Source organism: Notothenia rossii, assembly GCF_949606895.1.
Source record: "Notothenia rossii genome assembly, chromosome: 5".
NCBI lineage: Eukaryota > Metazoa > Chordata > Actinopteri > Perciformes > Nototheniidae > Notothenia > Notothenia rossii.
This window is the reverse complement of record NC_136903.1, coordinates 73,228,005-73,238,946: the sequence shown is the minus strand read 5'-3', so window position 1 is coordinate 73,238,946 and position 10,942 is coordinate 73,228,005. Positions and strand designations below refer to the sequence as shown.

General features: G+C 38.4%; 1 protein-coding gene across 2 annotated transcripts; it reads left to right on the top strand.

The window, feature by feature from the left end:
* Positions 1-258: 258 nt before the first annotated feature.
* LOC307040691 (uncharacterized protein) lies at positions 259-10,304 on the top strand. Of its 2 annotated transcripts, none has more exons than XM_079683802.1 (5): positions 259-2,231; positions 4,343-4,431; positions 6,587-6,677; positions 7,235-9,245; positions 9,336-10,304. In XM_079683802.1, exons 1-5 carry the CDS (start codon positions 2,156-2,158, stop codon positions 9,430-9,432), a joined length of 2,364 nt encoding a protein of 787 aa, XP_079539928.1. In that variant the 5' UTR covers positions 259-2,155; the 3' UTR covers positions 9,433-10,304. The 2 variants fall into 2 exon arrangements, with proteins under 2 accessions (XP_079539928.1, XP_079539927.1); XM_079683801.1 differs by having other exon boundaries at positions 6,563-6,677.
* Positions 10,305-10,942: the final 638 nt, after the last annotated feature.

Here is a 10,942-nt window from a genome sequence, read left to right as displayed (position 1 = left end):
TACTTGAGTAAATAGTGACTGTCAGCCAGTGTGAATGTTGACCTCATCTGAACCAAGCTCTTGAAGAAACAAGGATTGTGATTCAGCCATAGGGTTCAGCTCAGAGGGCGATTGGTAAATGAGGTTGTTGGTTTGCTTTCAGGGGTCAGCTAACTCTGAGCTTTAGAGGAGTCCTTATCCTCTTTAGCTTTTAGCATCATCTTCACGGTTATCCTGTATATGTAGGTCAGATGGTTAACCATCCCTGTGTAAATAATGGCGGCACGAGTTCAAGTATTACCTAAGCATGACATGTATTTATAATAAAGATGATTAACCCTTTAACTACCAGACCAAGAAAAAAGCTATGGAAAAATTATTTGTTTGCATTTTTTTTATCAAATGGGACACAAATAACCACACATTGTTTTGACTGACCACACAGTTTGGTTTTTATGAGCCTCTACCAACTGGTCGAGCTGGCCTTTCATTGTAAAAGTGCATTTTCAACAATCATCATATACAGTACAGTATTTGTATGCATCAAACTCAAATAAAGCACAAACTCAAATACATTTTTTTCTTTTATGGAAAATGAGCATATAAAACCCGATATATTCATAAAAGATAATAAATTATAATTGTAAAACAAAAAATAATGGAAAAAAGTAATGTTAAGTGTTTTTCATAATAAAAACACTTTGGGCTGTATGCCATGCATGAAAGGTGCTATATACTGTAAATTATTATCACTCTTTCACTCTGAGACTCATAAGGCAGTACTAGATTTAGTAATATTACCATGAATCTAGCCATTTATTTACCATATCTTATTGGAAAACATCTTTGAAACTCTGAAAAAGTCATATTGCTAGTTTACCATATGGCCAATTAGACCGATTGGTTCAGCATATTTTCAAAAAAATAATTACACCCTTGTTAAAAAAAAATGTGTGCATCAAGTTATCTATGTTCAGTCAGTGCTCTGACACTAACATATGTCAAAAATGATATGGTTACCTTACAAAAGTTGACCAAAAAGAGTGATTTCTTCAGCAGTGATTTTTTAGCATGCCAACTTTCTCAGTGGAGGCTAGCTGGAGGGCATTCTGTTCGAACCACAGTGACATCTAGAGGTTGTTTTGTGCATAACATGTCAACCAGATGGTAGAGCTGGCTGAATCAGATGGAGTTACACTTTTTTTTTTTTTTTCAACAACATATCAAGACACAAAATGTGCTCTACCAAATTGTGGCGCTGGTTGTTAAAGGGTTAAGCTGCTTATTTTTGCCAATGAGTAAATGGCTGTTTGTTAGAAATGTGTTACTAAAAGAAAACATAATCTTGCAGGTGTGGAAAATGGACCCTTTACACTCTTGTGATTTGTGGTTGAGATAAATGAAAAAACAAATTAAATATACAGAAACCAATATTTTATAATAAATATGGAGGAGGAAATATGTTCCGTGAGATCTAGTACCCTGTACCTATTATCATAACCTTTTTTTAGGGAAATAATAACTGTATTATGTCCAATAAAGCAGCAAACAGTTTTTCTCTGTTACCAATATAATTCTGGCTTTTGAAAGTAACAAAGTATAATAAAGTTATTCAGAAGTATTTTTTATTACACATTTATACCATAAGAGATGTTATTTCCCATCAACATCTTACTTACTTTTGGAAGAAGACCTAAGCACTGATGAGCTATATAACATGAGAGTTAGTTTTACAAAGAGAATTCTAAGTAGTCAGACCTTTATCATTGTCCAACACTGGGTGTTATATTGAATACCCCTAATGTTTCTAGAAAATGATAAGTGTAACAAACAGCCCTGCTTTGAAGCGCACAGGAGTAGACGAGCGACTCATTCCGTGCGCAGGTGAGATTTGTGCTGGAATGTGTGTGAAAAGGAGAGCGAGGCCTCACCTGTTGGGAGTGTATAAAACAGGGAGGCACGGTGAAAGGGGGTGGGCGGGGTTAGCTCCATTTTCTCTGTATGTCCCGAAAACTTTGCAACAAATCAGTGGAGTCAGATTTAGCAGGCGCGTAAGGGTGCACCTGTCGGGAAAGTAACTCACCTGCGCTTTACCTCGGATTTACCATTTCATTCAAAATGCGTCAATAAGTATAGAGCTGACCAGTCGTAGCTGCGTTTTAACTTATCTATAATCATGAGGAAGGGTCTGAATTTTCTGGGTCGGAAGAACCAGTCTCTTTTCGACACCAATACCAAAATGAAGGACATGGGTGAGTACAATGTGAACAGAGCCCATTGGCTATATAGAGTTAGTCCTCACTTTCAACTTTTACTGAAGAGCAACACGACCTTTGTACCAGATGTTGTCATGGACAGAAGTGTTAACCACGAAGCTCCCATTTGTACAGCTGTTGGTCCTAAAGGAAATCACAACAGTATTTTGGTATTTTGCAATGACGTGATGAATAGGCAGCAGCAGGTGAAATCAAGATAATAAAAACCTGTTCTCAATGGTAAAGTCCAAGTCTGGCTCCACACTGACCTGTCCTCTGTCCTCTACACATTGTGTTGACTTAGTTTGCCTTAGTATCGCCCTAACAATGCTTTGAGGAAACAAGGGTTTTGTTTTTTTGTTTTGGAGTTTATAAACTCCAGTCAAGTGGAAACATTGGTGTAACTGAATATCTCCCTGACCCAGCACTCTGAAATGTGATTTATGTCTAAAACATTTCGTCTCACTGCTCGTGTTTAACACATTTGTACTGCTGTTCTTACCTGCCTCGGTGGAGTTTATGTGAGTCAGCTATCATTTTAGATACACAACAAAATGATGATTGATGATGAGGTGATTGGGATTGATCACATACAATTACTGTCAGTAAAATATTGTGAAAACAATGTTATGACAATTCAAATGAATTAAAATATCTGTTGTTATACTATTTACTATACTACTATTTTGTACTATCATACATTGATTAAGAAATACATTATTTATTTAAGAGAATTGTAAAACAAAAAAAATAACAGCATATTTATATGCAATAACAACACAGCACTCTGTATTTGCTGAAGGAGACCATGAGATAAAAGATCTAGAAAAAGATAGTAAGTGGACCTTGGGCTTAGTTCTTACTTTGCCAAACTATAGCAAATCAAATGTCTAAAATTAAGATAGTATTTACATACTCCTATGGCTTGTGTGGCATCAGTTCAAGCAGGAAACAGGAAACAGGAGGGATTAATATGCAAAGCCGTAATATGAGAGGGAATATTTGTTAATTTAAATAAGGCAGGTGCACAATAGGGAAACTTCACATTTGGTTAAACTGGTTGGACATGAAAATCAATTCTTCCTGTAGTTTTTCATTCTGAATTGATTGCTTTTGAAGTGACAGCATCATACTATATGTTTTAAAGTGCATGTATCACAGGGGGAACATGAGTAAAAGGTCAATCCTATTAAGTAAAGTAAAACACTTTGCTGTCTTTGTTTATAATGTGTAGCTCTGGACAGCAGACTAAGTGCCTTTGAGTGACAAGTTTCTTTCAACATTCACTTATTGGACAGAGAAGATGACTGATGTGGAATGAGCAGTGAAGGAATGCGCGACTTGTACATTTATTTTCTCAAACCAAGCGTGGAGACCTCGAGTATTATCAGTCAGTTTAGCAGAATGGTTTCTTATTGTTTCACATCTTAAGCTGGATGGGGATGAGTTTAGTGATTGCCTTGGTCTCGGTGCCCTTTCAAGTCAACCTTTCACCTTTGGGCCTCTAAGTAAGATCTCAAACACAAATGTTAAGAAAAAGACCAACAGACCATTTTTTTTAGCATTTCCACAAAACATTGAAGAATGATATCAATATCCCATATCCACTTTGACTTACACATGCAGGATCATTAAGCTCTGCTGTTGCACTACAAACAATAAATATTTAAAGAACTTCAAAAGCAATACACATTCATATTTAGCCAACCAGTTCTTTAAAAAAAGTTAAAGTAGTGTCATTTAAGCTCAATTTATTCAAATAAATGCTAACCTTTACATTTTACACACTAGTGAAATATAAACAAAGATTACAATCGTTTGTTCAGCTGCCAGTAACTATATATTTTTCAACAACACTACTTTTACAGCACATATGATCACACTGTAACTACTAAGAGTCCACTTTGGTGCATATCTCATCACCTGCACAATGACCAATTCATTGTAAAGTATTTGGCTCTGTTGGTCTGTGTCTTAGACCAACCACATTGCCCAAATATTCACATAGTATTGAGCAATGCAATGGCTTAAATCATCAACTGAAACCCACTTTGCTCACTAAGGACCCGCCACAACATAGTAATGTGTTTTGTTTTTTATTTACTCAGACAATGTGGAGCTGGTGCTGGAGTCATCAGCGATCCCCGAGTCGGGGACTGCCAGTGTGCGGGCCAGACCCACCGTCAAGCATCATGCTGTGAGTATCTCAGTAAAGCTTCATGCGTGTATTGTACATATTCACAATTTTCAGTTTCCTGAATGAAAATATCATATGATATGCATCTGAGCAGACTCTCCCCCGTCCGTCGTTTACCTGCAATTAAATGATTACTGAATATTGTAGTCTGTATCTGAAGAGCTGGAAATATTCAAATGAGCTGATAAAGAATGTTTATTGTTTGACTGGATTGGAATCTGGGTCGGATCTTTAACAAGCACAGGCCAGGGCGCTACCAAGTCATTGCTAATCAATCATTTACTATTTTGTCAGAATAGCATTGGTGTTTGGTGAGTCGGATTAAACTGACAACTGACGCTTTTCTTATAAAGTGTTTGTAGTATGGCTGTGAACAGTGATGTAACTCACAATGCGATTTTAGTCCAAAATGTTTTTCTTAATTGAAATGCTATTACCATCCAGGTGCATTACAAAGCATACTGTAAGACAAAAGCTCATTTATAATAATAAAAACAGTCCCTTAAGCTTTAAACTTGCATTCAGGGTAGTTTTCAAAATGGACATTTGAAATTATTGCAAAAACATTGTGGTTGATACATTAAATATAAACGGCCACATTTGGTTTTAGTATGTTAATAATAAATTATCACAAGTTGTGGAAAGTAACTAAGTACAATAAATAAGTATTGTACTTAAGTACAGTTTTTACTTTACTGAGTAATTTATTTAGATTCTACTTTATACTTCTACTCTAATGCATTTAAGAGTTAAATATTGTTCACTCACAAGGGCCATTCTGCAGCATGAGCCTTTTAGTTTTGTATAATCCTTTGTTGATAATAGTTTTATAAATTCAAGTAAATTTTTTATTGCAGGAATTTTATTATGTTCTCTTTGTGGCATTGATACCTTTACTGAAGTAATTATCCAAGTGTTTCACCTCTGTGCATAAGTGTAGATATCCCAATATGCTGAGTTAGTTTTATTTGTAAGTGGTTCGGGAAGATTCACCTTAACTTGTATCAGCCTGAATGACTGTCATGCCTCCCATTATATCGTCATGGTGCAAATATAAATAAAGCGCTCATCTCTGCTATGGTTCACACACCTCAGAGTTTGGGAGTGTTCTGTGACGGTGTCTGAGGCATGTGTTTGGCGTGACACACCCAGCACATGGGCAGGACAGCTGAGGCTGCTGTGACAAATGAAAGTGAGTCACAGTTTAGGGAACAAAGAGACAAAATCAATCTGGATCATACGCCATCTTTAGAGACACGCCCTCAACCTGTGGCGCAGTCTTCATACCTTTCCAAGAAACCACATAAATGCCCTGCGAGTATTAGCCAAGAGAAAGATTTAGGGTGTGATATCAGGCAAATGTCCAAGTTATTCTAGTATCGAATGCAAACATTAAAAGGGCTGAAAAGCAGTTTAACCGCAACTATAAGAACCTTATTCATTACCAGCCTAAGGAATAAGTATGTTTTTTTCATTCAAATTGGTGTAAGCTTGTTGCTCAAATAGCAAATTACTCAGAGCCTAGAAACAAAAGGTACAGTAGATTTCTTTCTTGTCTCTGAAAGGATTTTGGTTTGCCCCTTCGAAGGGCATACAGTATACCAGTTAACTCACATGGAAATGTATTGTGTCAACACTGTGTGTGTTTAGTGTTGTTGCCATGTTGGAAACAGAGGCCTCTAATTGACAGCCTACAATTTTTGCAGCCTGGCCCATATTAACAGTAGGACAATGTAATTAATAATAGGTGTATCCTATGAATCACTTGGTGCTCCTCATAACTAAAGTATGTGGAAGAGTGCTGTACAATTAAAACAATTTAAATATATATCATTTTAAATCAGATTCATACATGTGGTAAAATAATAATTAAAAAAGCATTACTGAAAATATAAGGTTCCTCATAATACCAATATTAGAGCCTTGTTGTATTAATAACAAATGGGACATGTAAATCTGTTACGAAGGGACATTGAGGGCTGTCCTCAATTCCTGAGAACTGGTTTGTTCACTCAAGGAGCGAATACTCCCAGTACAAAAACAAAAACAACATTTCTAAGTGCCTCTTTATTTTGTTTCTGTTATTAATCCATTCTTGTTTTCTGTGTTGAACTTGTTGAAATATCAACAGTTTAATGTTTTTTCCCCCTCACAGTCCACATCTGACAGTTTTCAAGGATTTGCCGTCCCGACACCCAAAGTCCCCCTCCTCCCTCCGATCAATGGTCCAAAGACCAACGGCTCAAGTGAGTGTCTACCTACTTCAAATATGTACATAATCTTGAAGAATTTCATTATTTACTCTTTGATGGACTCAGATCACTTGCGGTGCCTTTACTCAAACTAAGTTGATGGATTGCAGCAATCAGAAAGTCGCCGTAAAGTGTTAAAAAAAAAAAGAAGCAGGGCAGGTAAATGTTTGTCCAGGCTGTTGCTCAATAACCCTCCTGAATGTGTCTCAACTGCCTTACCAGATGGCAAGATTGTTTACAAAATGGGAGTGTTTGTCGTAGAAGGAGGGGGAAGTAATTCATTTAATATTATCGAAGCATTCTACATTTATGTGTGATAAATACACAACTTAGTTATTTTCATCATTAAACGTTGATTCTTCCTGATCTACTTTTTGAAACTTGTTTTTGATAAACCGTTGTATAACATTTTTGTATAAAATGTAAGCACATCATTGCATCCATGTTTCTTAATTATTCTAATTATTATTACAGAATGTATATTCTTGTAACAATGTTTTAAGTGTTCTCTTAGTGTACACTTTCTCAGTTATTCTCTATTCTTTACACAGTTGGTGGACATCACCTTTCCAATGGATCTGTTATATCTGTGCCCGACCTTGTGGAGGGGGAAGTATTTGTTCCTCCTCCCCCTCCCTCAATGGCGCCTCCACCCCCTCCACAGACTTTTGTCCCTCCTCCACCAGACTTCATGGGTGACCTGAACACTCTAAATTTGGCTAAACCGTCCTCACAGGCACCCTTCGCGGATGAAGAAGACTTTACCTTCATTAAACCGCCACCAATGGCTCCGCCAAAGCCTCCATCTACTTGCTCTTTGTCATCTGTACCTATTTCTAGCCCTTCGCCAGGCAACCTACCTGAGTGCCCAGCTTTTGCCCCACCTCAGCCTCCTTCTGAAAAGGCACTTAGGTCTCTTAAGAAACCACCTGAAAAACCCATCAGACTGTCCTCTATGTTCAACTTTGACTCCCCACCACAGAGCCCTGCCCCACCTCCCCGTGTGCAGAGAGCAGCAGTGTCCAGTTTCAATCCCAGAAACACAGCAAAGCTTTACAATGTTCCTCAGCCCTCAATTCTCAGCGGGTATCAGGAACATGACCCAAGACCAAAGCAGATGTTACTCCTGGAAGATTCTGCATCTGTTGACTCTTCTCAAGTGCTTGTTGCGGTGGAAGGGAAATCCCCTAAATTGGCCACACCGTCCAAACCAGTTCTCAAAGAAGTACAGGAACTGAAAGAGTCCTTACACATAACCCAAACCCCTTCACCACGCCTGCCTGAGCCAACAAAGGAGGCTAAAGCAGCGATAGTTCTAACAAAGCCAGACATTTGCAAATCTCTCCAGCCTCCACCTCAGACTTCACCACAGCTTCAGAGACCAAAGGTTTCTCAGGTGAATTCAGAGACAGTCAACGACAGACTTGAAGAATCTCCAAGTCAAAGTCGCAAATTCAAATACAGTCCGTTAATAGATCGCAAACTACGCAGCCTGAAGAGTAATGAATCTAACGGGGCACGAAATGGACCTGTAGCCTCGCCACTGGCTCTTTTGAAGGCGGCTAAAGACAGAGATAAACACAGATCGAGTCACACTCTGTCACGGGAAAACAGCAGCAAGTCACATCAGGAGCCTAGTGCAATCATTCAACCGAGTGACTCAAGTCCCAATTCCTTTATCGTCAGCCCAAGGCCAAGCTCAACTTATTCTCCAACATTTCCAGAAAGATTGCAGGAGAGTTCAAAGTCCGTCAATCCTGTGGTACATATGCAAACTATTCAGAGTCCAGAGCAACCCAGCAGCCCTGCTCTGGTCATAGATCAAACGCTATCCAGAAGTTCAGTGCTCAATAGGATGGCTGCATCTGCAAATAGGACCAACCTGGTTGAGCAGAAACAACATGCAGTGCAAACCCCTTTAAAGTCTCAATCCACACAGCCTGAGGAGTTAAGTATGACACTACTCACTCCACCGCCAGAGTTTGATGACTTTGACGATTTTGACGATTTTATGGAACCCCCTCCTTCCATGCCTCCACCTGACCCTCCCGTGAAAAAGGCACCAGCACCAACACCAGCACCAACACCAAAATCACCAACAACACCACCACCACCACCACCACCACCAAAAAAGATCCATCTACCTCCATCTCAAGTTCTACCTCCTCCTCCAAAGGCCAAACCCCCACCAGCTCCAAAACTCCCACCTCCTGACATTGATGCAAAGCCAAAGCTGCAACCCCAGACCAAACCAAAAGCCGTCCCTACTCAGCTACCATCTAATCTTTCACCCAGCCAGGCCACACTACAAAGCATCTTACAAAAAAAGATGTTGGAAATGGACCACAAAATGGCCACAGTGAAGGAAGCAGCGTCCAGTTCTGATGACTGGGGTGCCCCCTTGTCCGAGGAGGACTATAAGGTCCCTGTTGTCCCCAGAGCCCGACCACAGAGCACGAATTACCCTGTGGTCAACAAAGTACCAACCCTAAACATGCAGGAGCTGGAGGATAAATTGGTCAGAAAATATCAGGAGTCTTCCTCAATGAAAGTTCCCACCAGGTAAAATATGGCAGTTTTTTTCTCGAGAGAATAAGCCCAGTGTTTGTGTACAGTATAAATTCATAATCATTCATTTGTTGTTCTTTTCAGCAACGGAACGCAGTCAAAACATCAGTATGGTATGACCTTTACAGTTCGGCCTGGAACCGAACAGCCCATAACCCTCGTCAGTAAAGGGGAGCCTTAATGTGTTAATGGGAAAGTGGTTCTTGTGTTAAGCACAACTGTGTGTGATTGGATAATGTGACCTTGCATCAGAAGTACAATGTGGGGGGGGAGGGGGCACTTTGAACAAATGTGGTTAGCAAATACGTTAAGAATGTTTTATAAAAACGGTCTTCTCAGTTCTGAATGTTCTCTAAATGTATTTCTCAATTTGGAGGACGCACTTTCAATGTCAAATGTTTTGTTTTTGTATTTTATGTTTTTAAAGTATCAGTCTGGTGGACAATTTATTTGAGCTGCTGCTGTTTAATCAGCGTAGATGTATATATTCCATACACATAAGTTAGAATTAGTGCCAATGGCAGAATGGTTAAATTCACAAGACAATATTCAAAGTTATCCAAAGCTAAGTGAAAATAAAACATCTGAATAAAGTCTGACAGATGTATCCGTAATCTTGATTATATAATACAAAAATAATGTACAGTACAATTATTGTGGTTCATGCTGTAGTCGCATGTCCAATAACAGAAATGTTCTTTCACTGTTACATGTACAATATGCTAGGTCCTCTGGGGTGAAGCGAACAGCTAATTCAGACAAGTGTGTTTCAGTTGGATTGTTTCTCATATTTATTGATCCAGGAAATGTTTTTCCCTCTTTGAGTTATTTGACTGTAAAATGGGTGTTTATGCATCTACACTCATGCTGTAAATATATCAGTTTATATATTATAATAACTTAACATATGTAAGATGCAATTGTATGTACATGTTAAGGTTGTATAATCAAAGTATTTAAAATAGAGGTTATAAAGTCTTAAAACAGAGATGTTCATCTATTCCAAATGTTGTCCAAAAACTAACTGGAAAATAAATTCAAACATTAATTGGATGTCTGGTGGAGTTTTGTTGTGCCATTTTTAAGCGTTTGTTTGGACGTGTTATTCGAGAAAAGACAAAGATGACTGCTTTTGAGTTTGCATATGAAAAAAACTGGGAGACAGAACAGTGGATAATATAGTAATTGGACATTAAGGATTCAAACATAACATTTTTAACCTAAAATATGTTAAATCTCTTTTTTCATTCTCCGTCTTAAGCTAGTAAAGTTCTTTCAATATTGTTCTCATTGCAATTGTTAGTATTAAGCCATTTGTTAAATGAATTGCATCTTCATATTTATATGTTGGCTCAAACTTAACTTTGTAAAGGCAATGAAAGATATTTAATATAAAAAGGTGGTCAGATTTTGGTCAAGTGTTTTCTTCACTTTCGCCACAAAACATGGAGCTGGTGTCATGTGAATATATAATAAGAGCATCTCAGACCGGCCTATGTCAGATCACAGATTAGCAATGAGAGCCAATGACCTGCCACTCACTTTGAAAACATCATGTAATCTTGTTAACTTCTGAGCTAATCGCCCACACAACACACTACCCTCATTTGACCCAGCAGTGTGTGAAGAGGGTCTGCCCCAGTCTGGTGTGCATGCAAATACTAATATAAACACTATAGCCATGACACACC

Bases quoted from the DNA above. Each gene is read 5' to 3' on its own strand.
- LOC307040691 (XM_079683801.1), top strand. From the start codon at position 2,156: ATGAGGAAGGGTCTGAATTTTCTGGGTCGGAAGAACCAGTCTCTTTTC. The intron at 2,232-4,342 runs GTGAGTACAATG...TTATTTACTCAG, and splicing joins TACCAAAATGAAGGACATGG to ACAATGTGGAGCTGGTGCTG. The intron at 9,246-9,335 runs GTAAAATATGGC...TGTTCTTTTCAG, and splicing joins TCAATGAAAGTTCCCACCAG to CAACGGAACGCAGTCAAAAC.